The sequence below is a fragment of the Heterodontus francisci genome, chromosome 3 (genome assembly GCF_036365525.1).
Source record: "Heterodontus francisci isolate sHetFra1 chromosome 3, sHetFra1.hap1, whole genome shotgun sequence".
Taxonomy (NCBI): domain Eukaryota; kingdom Metazoa; phylum Chordata; class Chondrichthyes; order Heterodontiformes; family Heterodontidae; genus Heterodontus; species Heterodontus francisci.
In genome coordinates, this window is record NC_090373.1 from 45537677 (window position 1) to 45555181 (window position 17505).

Here is a 17505-nt window from a genome sequence, read left to right on the forward strand (position 1 = left end):
ATTATCAACAACGAAAAGACACATGAGACATTACAATCACTGCCTGACAGTATTGATGGTGACTGTCTGGTTTCTGGAGAAATTTGGCAGAATTTTGACACAAAAGCATTTTTAGGTGCATCCCATTCCATCTGGCTCAAACCACCTGTAACCAACTGATTTTTCTGATCTGAAGCAACAGCAACATGAGAAAAAACCTTCTTTATGCAGCGACTGGTTAGGATCTGGAAGGCACTGCCCGAGAGTGTGATGGAGGCAGATACAATTGGGGCTTTCAAAAGGGAACTGGATAAGCACCTAAGAGAAAAAACTTGCAGGGCTACAGGGAAGGGGACTAGCTGAGTTGCTCTTGCAGAGAGCCAGAACAGACACGACGGGCTGAAGGGCCATTCTATAGTTTGAAGCAAACAGCTTGTCCTGTGGAGATGCAAGACATGTTCTTCATCAATTCAAAATCATCAATTTTCAGGATAGGTCAGGAAAACTTTGGTCCCTTCAAAGTATGGTGTAGTAAACTTGACAACTTGCCCTGGAAATTGGGGCGCAATCCCAGGTCTGTGCACACTACACACACCCAAAACGACCAGTGGAAAAAACAAGGAAAATTGGTCTGCCAGCCTCACTTATTTAATACTGGCGAGTTGGAGGCACTAGTCACGGCTTCAGAGGCTGCTCGCCAGTCCTGGGAGGCACCAAGATTGTCCGGTTTGGAATGAAAGTGTGGGAGTGAAATACAAAGAGTACACGGCATGCTTACTAATATGTTTTTTGAACGGTCAGCTTGCGTCTTTCGAATTATCCAAAAATAGAGGAAAAGTATGTAAATACATTACTGCCCACCAAAAGACAGACCTTTCAAGCTAATAACCTTGGTCTGAGCAGAAAATGGGTTTCGATGGTTATCTGGAAAGTCTGCGTTTGTGGATTCCAAAGCTCTCGGTGGGGGGGGGGGGGGGGGGGGTAGTGCTGTCTCTAACACCGACAAGATGTGGATCATCATTGCCCAGACCAATCTATGTTAATTGAATAAGTGAGCAGTTCCCAATGTCTTTTCCTAGACGACTGTCTCTTAGAATGCAAATTTATTTCCAGCCATCACTGATCTCGTTAAATAAGTCATCACTCCATCCAGCAACAGTTTAAAATTAATGTTCATGTGACAAAATTAATATGCAGGTGGGGGTCTTCTTGACACCTACCACAGAAACACCATCCAATTGCTATCCAGTTCACAGAGACCTCCCTCTCAACTTGACCTGGTCAAGATGCCATTTTTCCCACCCCCACCACTCACCCCCAGTTAATGCCAACTCGTTTCTCCAGTGCAGCCTCACAGTTAGTATTGAAGCTCCCTCCTTCCTCTCCACCCCAGTTAGTGCTATTATTTCCTTTCCCCGCCATCCCCCAACCCCATACTCCACAAAGCACCAATCTTGGCTTCTTGCCCTAACACCCTCACTGACTGTAATGTACTTCACTCAGTTTCTTCTCTCGCTCTCTCTCTTCCCCCTCCCTAAAAACCACTCCTCTCCCGAGAACTGGTCCAGACTTTTTCCCTTCCTCTCTGGTCCAATGGCTTAGCCATTCCCACCTGCCTACCAAAAGTTGCTCTTCTACCTCCTGGCAGTCAGTAAGTGACTGATGGACGACTGCACTGTGGGATGAAATAGCACTGACGGGCTGGGGAGAAGCCAAGATGCATCTGTGTCTCTCTCTGTCCGTCTGTCTATGTGAGTCTTTCTCTGTACCTCTGTCTGTGTACATGTGTTTCGGGGGGAGCAGAGGAGCGTGGAGCAGGTGGGGGGTGTGGGGGGAGAAAGAGAAAGAGTCAAATCATTTGCAACAGGAATGCCAGCAGGTGAGAGCTGGAGAATGCCAGAATGCCATTTGGGGAAAGGGTTTAGTCTGTGCTAATATTCAGTGCCAATTGTGGAAGTAGCCTCCCAAAAAGGAATGACTACCCATGTCAAATTTGGATGCTTGGTGTGGAAAAATGTGGCAAAATTCAATCAAATTTATAAGGAAAAACAAATGTTTTTGAGGAACAATAAATTAAAATTTGTGGATTAGAACAAAAGATATAAAACTCGCTTGTGGATTTTTCTTCCTGGAAGCAGACACGGCACCTCTGGTTGGTTGATCTACTGATTAATACCTCTGTATAATAAAAACAACCACCATGATGGCAGAAATGTACAAAAAGGCAAAGGTCATGTAAAACAGGCTTCACATATAGAAAGGAGAAAGAGCCATTAAAATTTTTAATTCCACTGGAGCCAGGAGGAGCAGGAGCTGCCTATTTTAAAAAGATCAACTTACGCACTGTATACCAGCATAAAAGATACTTCAGTTTTTTCCTTTCCTATTTATTTTATCCTTCATTTTTTTTAGTTCGTGTCTGTGTAATTTATTTCATTATTTATGTAACTCATCTAATTTTAGTAAAACTTATGTTTATTTTCCAACAATACCCAAGCAAATTTGAAGAATTTGTAACGGTTTGAACATCAGTTGAAAACTGACGAAAAAACAGCATTCAGATCAACAAATCTTTAAAGTTTGGCCTAGTCACATCATTACAGCAACAAGGTTTCTGCATTCTTTGCAAGTAACTGCCAAAACCAGGAAGTGAAGATCAGCTGATGTGATGACTTATCAGCAGACCAGGTGGCCAGGCTGCAGCAGAGAGGGGCTAAACTGACACAACATTTACAATCAAAGAACGAAAAAAACTTGGATTTATGACCTCAGGAAGCGCTTTACTGTCAATAAAGTGCTTTTCACGTGTAGTCACTGTTGTAGTCTAGGGAACTGCAACAGACAATTTGCACAGAGGAAGCTCCCACAAACAGCAATGAGATGATCACCAGATAATCTACTGATATTGGTTGAGAATAAGCATTGGGTCAGGATACCAGAAGAACTCCTTTGCTCTTCTTTGAAATAGTGCCACAAAATCTGTTATGTACACTTGAGGGGACAGAGGCGGACTGGGTTAATCACTCATCTGAAAGACGGCACCTCTGAGAGCGGAGTACTCCTTCAGTAATGCACCAAAGTGTCAGCCTAGATTATGTGTTCAAGTCTCTGAAGTGGTGCTTGAAACCAAAACCTTCTGGTTCTGAGGCAAGAGTGCTACCACGAACTATGGCTGACTTTTATCCTTAAGTGTTATGTATGTGTGATTGCAAACAATAGGATATAGTAACTCAATTGTCACAAAACGGGTCAGTGTATCACACCAAGTTCATTATGCCGCCTATATGTAACATCACCACAATGAAAAAGGTTTTTAGCTGTTCTTCTTTCTCAGTAACAAAGACAATGGGAGTGAAACTCAACTTCTGTGGGTGCAGAAGTTCCAGGGACCCGCGGAAGCAGTTTTATCCTCAGGGCAGAGGATCTCTTCAGCCTTCTGCTAGCAGCAAAACAAGTTTGAAAGTGTGCACTGGGCCCCAACAAGAACTGCAAGACTTAACTCCAATCAAGGACTTTACATCCAAACTAAAAAAGTAACTGAATTCCATCTACTATGCCAAACACTCCCCCTTTAATTCTTTCTCCTCCTCTATATCTATTTGTGTGTGTTTATCTCGTATGCATGCCAGCATGGTTGCGTCAGGTATTTAGAGTAAATTTTAACTGAGTTAGAGTGTTAAGGTTAATAAACTTACCTCTTTCTTGCTTAAACCTAAGAAAGCCTGGCTGAATGGTTCATTCACAATTACAATTAGAGAGCAGTGAGCAAGGACTCACTGAGCTGAGGCTAAAAACACCGTGTTTTAAAAATTAAACGCCGTTACGGCCAAACAGGAAAGGGTCCAGAGAGGAGCCTGAGGCCCCTTCCTCACCTGGTTGTAACATCACCCTTCAATACTCTCCAGTATTTGAAATGAAGCCTCACAGTATCCACATTACAGACTCTCAGTGCATCAAAACCCCAAATCCGAAATGAACCCAAACACTCCTCTGTAGGCGAACATGGATTGAATATTTATGCATCTGCATGGAGTACAGAATAAGTTGCATTTAAATAAAAATACTTTTGTTCACCAGTTTATTTCATGGATTTATTTTATGTTCCCAAACAATGCAAGCTCTTCCCAAAACATTCTAGTCTCCTCCACTTTTTAATTTAAAAGAATAAATTAAAACACACACATTATGTACAAAGTCAATGTTTGCCACTGCCTAACTAGTTCAGGGTTTAAATAATATGGTATCTGGAAGACTAAATATTGGTTACATTCAGATTAAATCCATATCGCATCTAAGTACAGAGTTCCAGCCTTGAAAAAAATACAGTTCACACACAAACCCTGGTTCCAGCCAGGAAAACATAAATATCTAAGAGGAGATTTTTCACCATTACACTCGTTCAACATTTGGCATGGAATACAATGGAGCTTTTGAGCTTCATTGCAAAATGCTCAATAAGTGACTACTGCTTCAGGGAAAATAATTTATATCATATATCCATCCTTATGCTTATTTATCCAATTAGGTAAATTCAAGTATTTATCATCCCACAAAAAACAAACATTACATTTGATATGCACGTTCAGTACAATCACGGCAGTTTCCATACGAGTGCTCAACATTAACATGGTTAAGAAGTCCCATCCCAACAAATGCTCATTTATGTCAAAACTAAATACAAACCTGTATACATGAGAGCTGCAGCCATGGTGTACAGACTCGAGACGATTTCCTCCCTACTGCAATCTAAGTAACAACTCCGCATTTTCTCCAAATAACTGACAATCATCCTGTTCTAACCTTCTATTTCCCATCTAATTCAAAGCACATCCCATAAAGAAAGGCCCATTGTATCTATGTTGCCGTTTGACTGATTGTTATGAAATTTCAATATCAGAGAGCTATGTCTGCCTTGGGCAAAAAACATTAAAGGGCAACTTGTAAACTCTTGATCCATATTCATCGAAATACAGTCCCGGTCTCTCACAGAAAGTCTTGTTGACATTGGCCAAAGTAAGATGGAGACTTTTAGAAATTTTACTAATCGGTATTCAAGTTAGTTTCCCAAAATTTCATTTTGCGGCCTCTTAAACTTTAGCAATTTTCCAAACACTGCAAAGACATACAGTGATTCTGAGCTACATATGAGGAAAAATAGTCATATCACAGAGCTAGTGTATTACCCTCTACACATTCTCTCAGTGAGTCAATGCTGATAAAGATTCAGGACAGAACAACCAGAATGACAGTAAAACTAGATGTGAAATGAAAGGTTACAAAACGGTTTTCTTAAAAGAAATGCAGATCAAGGAGGGTTACAACTCAAGTATTTAAAAGTTTTGAGAAATAATATACTGGATGCATTTGTTTGCTTTGTTCAACTCTGACAAAATACTTGAAAAAGACGAATACAAAATTACCAAATCGCAAGCAAGATAATCGCGACATCCCCCCGCCCCCGTCCCACCTCGTTCTACCCACCCATCACTCATAGTAGATATATGAAAAATAATCCATGATGTGGCAATCAATTCTTATAAAAAGAACTGGAGTGGAACTGAAGCTTAAAAAGCAGAAGGCTGGGCTGTTAGTAGAGGGACAGAAAGACGCACAACTATTCTGTAATCATAATGGTTCTGAGGCTGATATGATCGCCAAAATGCCATCTTGGAAATCTAATTAGTGAGAAAGGACAATATAGGGTGAAATAGGGGCTAATGTATGGTTGATGTTCTGTTGTGTAATTTAATTGGACCTCTTCCAAGATTTCAGAAGGGTCATCTGGGTCAAAGTTCAAAAGGTGAGAATGCTAAAAGGAATCTACTTCTTTGTTCATCCCTTCACTGATAAGACAAATCCTCCTGTGGAGATACCAGGAAGAAACCCAACACCATCTATGAATTTATTTTGGTACATCTGCTTCTTTGGACAGACTTTCACTTGGACAGGTCAAGACAAATCCATCCATTGCATATGAAGACCCACAAAATAATTGAAGTGATAAGACTTGCACGCCCACAGTAGAAAATATGGAGAAATGGAAGGCAAATGCCTCTGCACAATATGTACTTCTAAAATGACAAAAGATCCCACTTATCCAGCAAGAACGGATTTCAGCATGCACTATTTAGCTCAAAATAAGTTCCAACACACACACAGACAGTTCCATGTTAGGTGCCTCTTCACTGCAGTATGTTTTTCTTTCAACAAAGAATTGCATCCAATGAGACAAAGGAAAACAAAAAAGTGCATTGCAGCTGCTCTGTTTTTTCTCTCAACCACTGTGCTTTAAACATGCAATTTCTATAAGCCTACAAAAGCAATTATTTTAAAATCTGTTCAAAAAGAGTAAAGACAGTGCCATTTCAGAAAGCTAAAACTTCAGACACCATTCTACTGGTTGAGTAGACAAAGTCACACAAAATGCTTCCCAACACAACAAACCTATCTATATTGATTCAAAACACCCTGTGGGTTTTTTTTTTAAAAAACAATGTGAAAATGCCAAAAGGCCACAATATATCAATTAGATGTCATACATGTACAGACTTTACTTTGTACAAAATGAAATTTACTTTGCCAGTAAAATGGATTGATCTGTCACATTTGGCTTATCCCATCAAAGCTGCAGACTATGCAATCAAGATGGATAATGGAGAACCTGTGCAATCAAATAACTTTTTTAAATTTATTCATGGGATGCGGTCGTCGCTGACTAGGCCAGCATTTATTGCCCATCCCTAATTGCCCTCGAGAAGGTGGTGGTGAGCTGCCTTCTTGAACTGCTGCAGTCCATGTGAGGTAGGTACACCCAGTGCTGTTAGGAAGGGAGTTCCAGGAGTTTGACTCAGCGACAGTGAAGGAACGGCGATATAGTTCCAAGTCAGGATGGGGTGAGAGACTTGGAGGGGAACTTGCAGGTGGTAGTGGTCCCATGCATTTGCTGCCTTTGCCCTTTTAGTTGGTAGAGATTGCAGGTTTGGAAGCTGCTGTCTCAGAAGCCTTGGAGCATTGCTGCAGTGCATCTTGTAGATGGTACACACTGCTGCCACTGTGCGTCGGTGGTGGAGGGGGTGAATGTTTGTGGATGGTGTGCCAATCAAGCAGGCTGCTTTGTCCTGGATGGTGTCAAGCTTCTTGAGTGTTGTTGGAGCTGCACCCATCCAGGCATGTGGAAAATATTCCATCATACTCCTGACCTGTGCCTTGTAGATGGTGGGCAGGCTTTGGGGAGTCAGATGGTGAGCTACTCACTGCAGGATTCCTAGCCTTTGACCTGCTTTTGTAGCCACAGTATTTAAATAGCTTCTCCAGTTCAGTTTCTGGTCAATGGTAACCCCTAGTATGTTGATAGTGGGGGATTCAGCGATGGTAATGCCATTGAATGTCAAGGAGAGATGGTTAGATTCTCTTGTTGGAGATGGTCATTGCCTGGCACTTGTGCGGCGCGAATGTTACTTGCCACTTATCAGCCCAAGCCTGGATATTGTCCAGGACTTGCTGCATTTCTACACGGACTGCTTCAGTATTTGAGGAGTAACGAATGGTGCCGAACATTGTGCAATCATCAGCGAACATCCTCACTTCTAACCTTATGATTGAAGGAAGGCCATTGATGAAGCAGCTGAAGATGGTTGGGCCTAGGGCACTACCCTGAGGAACACCTGGAGCTGAGGTGATTGACCTCCAACAACCACAACCATCTTCCTTTGAGCTAGGTATGACTCCAACCAGTGGAGAGTTTTCCCCGATTTCCATTGACTTCTGTTTTGCTAGGGCTCCTTGATCCCATAGTCAGTCAAATGCTGCCTTGATGTCAAGGGCAGTCACTCTGACCTTACCTCTTTTGTCCATGTTTGAATCAAGGCTGTAGTGAGGTCAGGAGCTGAGTGGCCCTGGCAGAACCCAAACTGAGTGTCACTGACCAGGTTATTGCTAAGCAAGTGCTGCTTGATAGCACTGTTGATGACACCTTCCATCACTTTACTGATGATTGAGAGTAGACTGATTGGGCGGTAATTGGCCGGGTTGGACATATCCTGCTTTTTCTGTACAGGACAGACCTGGGCGATTTTCCTCATTGCTGGGTAGATGCCAGTGTTGTAGCTGTATTGGAACAGCTTGGCTAGGGACGCGGCAAGTCCTGGGGCACAGGTCTTCAGTGCTATTGCCGGAATATTTTCAGGGCCCATAGCCTTTGCAGTATCCAGTGCCTTCAGTCGTGCACTTCTGGTTGCAAATTCTTCAGCCTTATCTTTTGCACTGATGTGCTGGTCTCCCCCATCATTGAGGATGGGGATATTTGTGGAGCCACCTCCTCCAGTTAGTTGTTAAATTGTCCACCACCCTTCATGGCTGGATGCGGCAGGACTGTAGAACTTAGATCTGATCCGTTGGTTATGGGATCGCTTAGCTCAGTCTATCGCATGCTGCTTATGCAGTTTGGCATGCAAGTAGTCCTGTGTTGTAGCTTCACCGGGTTGTCACCTCATTTTGACGTATGCCTGTTGCTGCTCATGGCATGCCCTCCTGCACTCTTCATTGGACCAAGTTGGTCCCCTGGCTTGATGGTAATTGTGGAGTGTGGAATATGCCGGGCCATGAGGTTACAGATTGCGGTCGAGTACAATTCTGCTGCGCTGATGGCTCACAGCGCCTCATGGATGCCCAGTTTTGCTTTGCTAGATCTGTTCAAAATCTATCCCATTTAGCACGGCGGTAGTGCCACACAACACGATGGATGGTATCTTCAATGTGAAGGCGGGACTTCGTCTCCACAAGGACTGTGCGGTGGTCACTCCTACCAATACTGTCATTGGCAGATGCATCTGCGGCAGGCAGATTGGTAAGGACGAGGTCAAGTATGGTTTTCCCTCGGTTTCCTCACCACCTGCCACAGACCCAGTCTAGCAACTATTTCCTTTAGGAGTCGTCGAGCTCCGTCAGTCATGGTGCTACCAAGCCACTCCTGGCGATGGACATTGACGTGCCCCACCCAGAGTACATTCTGTGCCCTTACCACCTCCAAGTGGTGTTCAACATGGAGGAGTATTGACTCATCAGCTGAGGGAGTGCCATAGGTGGTAATCAGCAGGAGGTTTCCTTGCCCATATTTGACCTGATGCCATGAGACTTCATGGTGTCCGGAGTCGATGTTGAGGACTCCAAGGGCAACTCCCTCCCAACTGTATACCACTGTGCTGCCACCGCTGCTGCATGTGTCCTGCCGGTGAGCCTGGACATACCCGGGGATCATGATGGCAGTATCTGGGACACGGTCTGTAAAGTATGATTCGGTGAGTATGACTATGTCAGGCTGTTGCTTGACTAGTCTGTGGGACAGCTCTCCCAACTTTTGGCACAAGCCCCCAGATGTTAGTAAGGAGGACTTTGCAGGGTCGACTGGGCTGGGTTTGCCGTTGTAATTTCTGGTGCCTAGGTCGATGTCGGGTGGTCCGTCCGGTTTCATTCTGTTTTATTGACCTCGTAGCAGTTAGATACAACTGAGTGGCTTGCTAGGTCATTTAAGAGGGCATTTAAGAGTCAACCACATTGCTGTGGGTCAGGAGTCACATGTCGGCCAGACCAGGTAAGGACAGCAGATTTTCTTCTCTAAAGGACATTAGTGAACCTGATGGGTTTGACAACAAATGACAATGGTTTCATGGCCATCATTAAACTAGCTTTTAATTCCAGATTTATTAATTGAATTCAAATTTCGCCTTCTGCTGTGGGGGGATTCAAACCCATTCCCCCAGAGAAATACCCTGGGTCTCTGGTTACTAGTCCAGTGACAATACCACTACGCCACCACCTCCCCTGCAAACACTTGACCAATACTTCTTGTTGAGCAATATAAATTGGTGCTTTCTTCTGAAAAGTACAATGTGGCACTTTATTAAACAGTAATTGGCCATGATACAGCGAGTTGACACAACTTGAATATTCAGAAAATATTTCCAGAATATAGCAATCTTAATAGCTTGGTATTTCAGCATATTGGAATTTACACTGTACCGCTGTGTTGCAAGGGTAAAATTAGATTTCACATCATCATTCTTCACAATGACTTCCTGAACTCAGTCCTACACACAAGGGAGAAATGCACTAGACAGATTAAGTTCTTCCCCAAAGGAACAGCAGACTGGAATCTTTCTTTTAAAAAGTGGCCTGGCCCAACTCCTGTGTTTCGCCTAGAAGCAAAGTATTAGCTGGAAGTCAAATGCCTGCCCACTTGGACTGGGATATAGTATGTGGTGGAGAGGTCAGTGTAAGTATGCAACTAACTTCATGACCTGCTGAAAATCCACCCCTTCGAGAGAATCCTGCAACGATTTCGATATACGACTCTGGCTATTGAATCCACCTAACTACACTTGGAGTGAAAACGCCTTCTTCACCGGGCCTGCAATGCCGGCCTTTTCCCCACCAAGATAGGCCAAATCACATGACTTAGGAACTATTGCTTTGCTTGTAATTTGTTCAAGTGCACTATCCTCTTTAATGGCTTTCTTTCTCGTGTGTGTGCGTGCGCGAGAGAGAGAGAGACGTAGCTTTAGATTATCGGGGTGAACACATGAATAAAATAATCCTTTTTATTTAAACCCACGACAAGCGTGCTGCTGGTTATTCAAATTGGCCATACACTCAGGGGTTAAGAAACACACATATCTTCCTTTTCAAAACACAGTGATTACAGACAGAAAAGGGAAAAAGAACTGGGGTTTTAGTTCTCTCTCAATTCTGTTCTCATCATCTGTAACATGTAATGTAAAATGAGTTCAAGCAAATCTGCATCCCTGGCTAGTATGTAGATACCACTTCAAAGAATGGCTTCCCTCTGTTTATGTGCAAATGCTAAGAGGCACAAAGTTAACAGAAATAACTAAAACTAATCACTGGTCTCTCAATCACTTATATTTCAGTCTATGACTTTTGGACAGCTTTGATTAGTTATGAACAATAACTGTTCCTCTTCTGTGGAAGCCTGGATCAAAGGGAAGAAAATCACATAACTGAGAGTGATAACCAGTATGCGTCAGTTCCCTTCTCACAATGCAGGAGAAAGCTAACAGAAGAATTCATCAGGTTCAATTCTGTTGCCAAAGCTCATCAACGAAGATGCATTAAAATACTGCAGAGAGCCACTAAAGTTTCTTAACTTCTATTCTTTTGAAAGAAACGGAGTTACATAAGGCATTTTAATATGCTGTTTGCTTCATTTTAATGGTACTTCTTAATAAACATGATTCTCAGTTTCAGCCTAAATCCTATCTCATGTTAGTGTGGCATTTTCTATTAAGTGGTAAGTTTGGGAAGATACAACGGGAACCTGCATTATTTACAAAGCACTTCTTAATAATTAAAATAAAATCATTGTTCATTCTGTACCCCACTATTACAAAACAATTTTGATTTTTTCTAGTTCAAAGGGAATTAAAGTTTGCCTATAAAAGCACAGTGGCGCAGTGGTTAGCACCGCAGCCTCACAGCTCCAGTGACCCGGGTTCAATTCCAGGTACTGCCTGTGTGGAGTTTGCAAGTTCTCCCTGTGTCTGCGTGGGTTTCCTCCGGGTGCTCCGGTTTCCTCCCACATGCCAAAGACTTGCAGGTTGATAGGTAAATTGGCCATTAGCAATTGCCCCTAGTATAGGTAGGTGGTAGGGAAATATAGGGACAGGTGGGGATGTGGTAGGAATATGGAATTAGTGTAGTGTAAATGGGTGGTTGATGGTCGGCACAGACACGGTGGGCCGAAGGGCCCGTTTCAGTGCTGTATCTCTAAACTAAACTAAACTAACATCTGCATAGAGTACAAAAAAGCAGGTGGAGCTTGATCAAATCGTTAAGTTATTTTACTCTAAGTTCACTTTTCTTCTTGCCATTTGCTGGCTATAATAATTTTTTGGATGATTTGCAAATTACAGCAGTGGTTTTACAGCAAACACATTTGCTAATCAGTCAAAAAGGGAACTTGCAGATTTTGCTCGAAATCATAATGAATTGCTTCTAAATTCCATTCTTTACTTCAACATCACTGACACATGTAGTGCAATACAAGCAGAGGAGCAAATACAAAACAAAATAAATATGAATAAACAAATGAACAGGATAGTTTCACATTCTGTGTTGGTCAATTCAAGTCTAGGTTTGCTCGACACTAATGTGTCAGCCACACCTTTAATGTGGTTCAACAGTCCTCAACAGGAAGATCTCTGCCCAGGAGTCAACTTGTTTTTCTTTAACATTGGAACAGCTAATTATGTACACTCATACAATGTTTTCTGCATTTTTAAAATTCATTCACGTGATATGGGTATCACCAGCAAGGCCAGAATTTATTGCCCATTCCAAGTCGCCTTTGAGCAGGTGGCGTTGAGCCGCCTTCTTGAACCGTTGCAGTCTGCACGGTGAAGATACTTCCACAAAGCTGTGAAGGTAGAGAGTTCATAGATTTGGACCCAGCGGCAATGAAGGAACAGTGATATATTGTCCAGGTCAGGATGGTGTGGACTACGCTTTGACAAGTCTGAGTGGGGTAGAACAGCAAAGGGATCTAGGGATCCAGATAAATAAGTCACTTTAAAGTAGTGACACATGTTAATAAGGCCATAAAAAAGCAAACCAGACAGAAGGGTTAATTTCTGAAGGCACAGAGAAGGTATGTTAAACTTAGAGAGAATGCAAAAAAGATTCACAAGAATAATACCAGAAATGAGGGTAAAGTCTGAACAGACTGGACTCTTCACTCTGGAATAGAGAAAGCTGAGAGGCGATAGAGGTCTTTAAAATAATCAAAGGGTTTGAAAGGGTAGACCACAGAAAAAGTTTTTTCACTTGTGGGGGAGTTCAAAACTTTGGGGGGTGGGGGGTGGGCAATTTTACAGAGGTGACGGGGGTCTTGGCCGCCGGCTGGAAAGCTGGTGAGAGACCCGCGTTGTCCCCTTTGGGGAAGGCCCACAATATGTCGAAACAATCAGGTAGTTGAGAGGTCACCGGCGGGTCTTTCCTGGGATGAGGACCTGGACTAGGGGAGGGGGCGTCCCGCCAGCCGGGAATTGCCAGCTCTTTTGCTCAGCAGCATCACTGAGGAGGCTGTGTCTGCTGCAGGGAAGACACCCACTGAAGGCCCAGGATCGCAGAGTGACTCAGGCTACAGCTAGGTGATGGCAGGAGGAATTTCGCAGGGTGGGGGCACAGGGGGGGTGTGGGTCACAGAGGAGTGGGTATAGGGGGGTCGGCAGCAAAGGAAGAGGGTGGCTCTCAGCAGGACCCCCCCATCCTGATGCCTGGTCCCTCGATCAGGCACTGAAGGCCTCTCAACAAGGGACCACCCTCCCCAGGAAACCACAAGCAACCTCGCAAGGGTTTGCACGTCATGTTTGCCGCATGGCAACAGTCCCACCTGCTATAAGGTCATAAGAACTAGGGGCAAGAGCAGGCAATTCATCCCCTCAAGCCTGCTCCACCATTCAATACGATCATGGCTGATCTCATCTCTGCCTCAACTCCACTTTCCTGCCCGTTCTCCATAACCCTTCAACCCTTTACTTATTAAAAATCTGTCTATTACCTCCTTAAATTTACTCAATATCCCGGCATCCACCACACTCTGGGGTAGTGAATTCCACAGACTCACGACCCTTTGAGAGAAGTAATTTCTCCTCATCTCTGTTTTAAATCTGCTACCTCTTATCCTAAAGATATGACCTCTCGTTCTAGATTACCCCATAAGAGGAAACATCCTCTCTACGTCTACCAGTAGTGGCAGGGTGAGGCCCTTAATTGCCACTTAAGGGCCTCAATTGGTGCGTCGGTATACCCACAGTGCTGTTAGGAAGGGAGTTCCAGGATTTTGACCCAGCAACAGTGAAGGAACAGCGATATAGTTCCAAGTCAGGATGGTGTGGCTTGGAGGGAAACTTGCAGGTGGTGCTGTTCCCGTGCAACCGCTGCCCTTGTCCTTCTAGTTGGTGGAGATCACAGGTTTGGAAGGTGCTGTCTAAGGAGCCTTGGTGTATTGCTGCAGAGCATCTTGTAGATGGTACACACTGCTGCCACTGTGCCTTGGTGGTGGAGGGAGTGAATGTTTGCGGATGGGGTATCAATCAAGCGGGCTGCTTTGTCCTGGATGGTGCGAGCTTCTTGAGTGTTGTTGGAGCTGCACCCATCCAGGCAAGTGGAGAGTATTCCATCACACTCCTGACTTGTGCCTTGTAGATGGTGTACAGGCTTTGGGGAGTCAGGAGGTGAGTTACTCACCACAGGATTCCTAGCCTCTGACTTGCTCTTGTAGCCACGGTATTTATATGGCTACTTCAGTCCAGTTTCTGGTCAATGGTAACCCCTACGATGTTGATAGTGAGAGATTCAGTGATCATAAGGACTGTGAATATCAAGGGCGGGGGGGTGGTTAGATTCTCTTGTTTGAGATAGTCATTGCCTTGCACTTGTGTGGCGTGAATGTTACTTTCCACTTATCAGCCCAAGCCTGGATATTGTCCAGGTCTTGCTGCATTTCAACACGGACTACTTCAGTATTTGAGGAGTCACGAATGGTGCTGCACATTGTGCAATCATCAGCGAGCATCCCCACTTCGGACCTTATGAAGGAAATTGATGGTTGGGCTTAGGACACTACCCTGAGGAACTCCTGCAGTGATGTCCTGGAGCTGAGATGATTGACGTCCAACAACCACAACCATCTTCCTTTGCATTAGGTATGACGCCAACCACTTGGGTATTTTCCCAATTCCCATTGACTCCAGTTTTGCTAGGGTGCTTGGGCTCCTTGATGTCAAGGGCTGTCACTCGCACCTCTTGAGTTCAGCTCTTTTGTCCATGTTTGAACCAAAGCTGTAATGAGGTCAGGAGCTGAGTGGCCCTGGCAGAACCCAAACTGAGCGTCACTGAGCAGGTTATTGCTAAGCAAGTGCCACTTGATAGCACTGTCTCCAACACCTTCCATCACTTTACTGATGATCGAGAGTAGACTGATGGGGCAGTAATTGGCCGGGTTGGATTTGTCCTGCTTTTTCTGTACAAGACATACCTGGGCAATTTTCCACATTACCGGGTAGATGCCAGTGTTGTAGCTGTACTGGAACAGCTTGGCTAGGGGCCCGGCAAGGTCTAGAGCACATCAAGCAAATCCAATTAAACAATGCATAACTTGCGACGTCAGATCTGCGAACATGGTTAAACATAGCATGCCCGCGGTACATTTCACCAGCTGGAAAATGAAGTTATCAAACAGCTTACAGTAAATCAGGAAATAAGGGACATCCTACAGTTAAAATGGCCTTGCACACATTAACGTTACAGAAGATACAATGTTTCAGAGCAGAATTGCCACACCATGGTTGAAGGAAGTATTTTAGCTGATTACTAGTGAACAAGACAGTTGTTAGAGGCACGTTGTTTAATGCACAAAATTTCTCATCTGTGAGAAAAGGAAAGACAGTCTCGCAAGTTTACGCACTGAGTGGTTAAATTGTGGCCATTACGTGCATTAAAAATATCTCCATGAAAATATGCATTGTGGTTCTCCTCATGAGTCAAAAATGCAACCCGTAGTATAATATCCTGCTTACAATGACATACAAGAGCCACTAAAGTGACATTATCCACTGGGTGGATACATCACAACATAGAAAATATTAAGAAATGTGCTCATGGGTGAAATTGCAGGGATAAAATTGGCTACTTTGCTCCATCCCATGATCAAAATGCTCACTGGTGGCAGAAGGCTTGCTGAGAAAATAGTGTACAATGCACATAGCGGAAAGCAGTTGCTTTCAGTTTAAATTCGAATACTAGGATATGTGGACTAACCTTTCAGATAGAGGACGTAATAACTGTAAAATGATTTAAGAAACAATTCAATGTTATAAGGTAGTGGGGGTTGCGGTGGGGGGCAGGGAGTGGATGGGAGAGGAACAGGAGAATCTCTCTGGATGGATGAATTCAGATAGGCCCCCATGGGTAATTATCTTGTTATAAAGGAATGAAAGTAATTTCATAAACAAATCACAATGGATGAAAAAAAATCTATGATATTCAAAAAATGCTAGAAATGCCCAAGACTTGTGCATTCCTGAAATAAGTGAAAATTCGCCACCTCCATTTCGGCCCAGTTTCACCTATTATGCAATTGGTCACCCAGAAGCATCTACAGTCACCACGGCAGATTTCATGATGTTTAGCTATTTTGCACATAGGGTGTGGCTTAAAGAATTGTATAGTTTTTACCTTCAGGAGGTGGGGGTGGGAACTCATCCTGATCCATGCTGCTTAGACCTCACCTATAAACTTCCTCATCGGTGCATCCCTTGATAAAATTCAATCCCCTGTATGAAAAAGGAATATAATTAGTCACGGTGGAATTTGTTTTAAAACAAATTAATAAAAGATCTTGGCTGGAAGTCACAGAGCTCGACACTTAAAATCCAGTATGAGTTAACCTTTATTGTTATCTGCAGAATGTGAAAACTTGCATGGACATAGTGACAAAAATCAGTCAGCAGTAACGAAAATAGTAATAGGAAGCCCAGCCCACCTAGGCAGTTCGCAAAATATATCTATTTATGGATTCAAGATCTTTAATTACAACTCTTAGTTTCATGTCTCACAAACAAATTGCGACTTGATTAACAACCACCATATAGTTTCACTCAAATATCCCACTGACTGAGCACAAATCAATCAAAATCAATTTCTTTCACAAATAGGCAGGGAAAGCCATCAATGTGTAACCAAAGCTCACTTCAAACCCAACCAAATGGTTCAATTTCCTTTCCCCTACACATTTTGAGTAACCATCTTATCTGTGCACCAACTCCAATATCCACAGCTGAAATAACATATTAAAATATACTTTTAGCAAAAGATTTTTTTTTTAGCAAAATAGAACTAAAATTATTTAAAGTTACCCATGGACTCTGGATGGTTCCCCTCCTAACATTTTGTGCCTATTTAACCTCATGCCCAGTCTCCCAATTATCTGAATGATCCACAAACTGAAACTCCTAAGCTCTTTCTACTAACACGATACAGGATTAAGTCAAGTGACAGGATAAAGGCTCAAACTGAGAAGAGCTACTCCCCAAAATATTATTTCATCATCATTTCCATCTCTTGGACTCACTCAACCTTAACTTTTAATGATCTCCCTGCATCTTCATGTCATCTCCTCTCTGTGTTCTTATTTTTTTTTCTAATTCCCTTTCTTACCTTCCTGTTTACCTACCTCACCTGCTTGTCACAACAATTATAGAAGGGGACTCAGGCAGCAGTTAGAAGTAGTTAGACATAACAGCACTGGGACTCAAGCTATTGAAGGGGTTAAAGACAGTTGCACCATTGACTTCATGGGAAGGATGTTGGAGATGCTGCTATATCCTGAGGGTGGAGTCCGAGAGTCTGCCGGACGCTGGCCTTCTGTGACGATGGAGTCTTTTGAGGCAAGGCAAGGGTGTTAAATTCCTCGGTTTTTTGCTAATCTGAAACATTCAGTTGCTATCTTCC

General features: G+C 43.3%; 1 protein-coding gene across 4 annotated transcripts in view; it reads right to left on the reverse strand.

Annotated features, from left to right (window-relative positions):
- arhgef10 (Rho guanine nucleotide exchange factor (GEF) 10) overlaps window positions 1–17505 on the reverse strand; it is a 346362-nt gene that overhangs the window by 266380 nt on the left and 62477 nt on the right. For all 4 annotated transcript variants that reach the window (XM_068021752.1, XM_068021735.1, XM_068021744.1 and 1 more), the window contains exon 2: window positions 16231–16328. In XM_068021752.1, the coding sequence (XP_067877853.1) occupies window positions 16231–16267 (37 nt within the window). In that variant the 5' untranslated portion in view covers window positions 16268–16328. The remainder of the gene's footprint in view (window positions 1–16230; window positions 16329–17505) is intronic.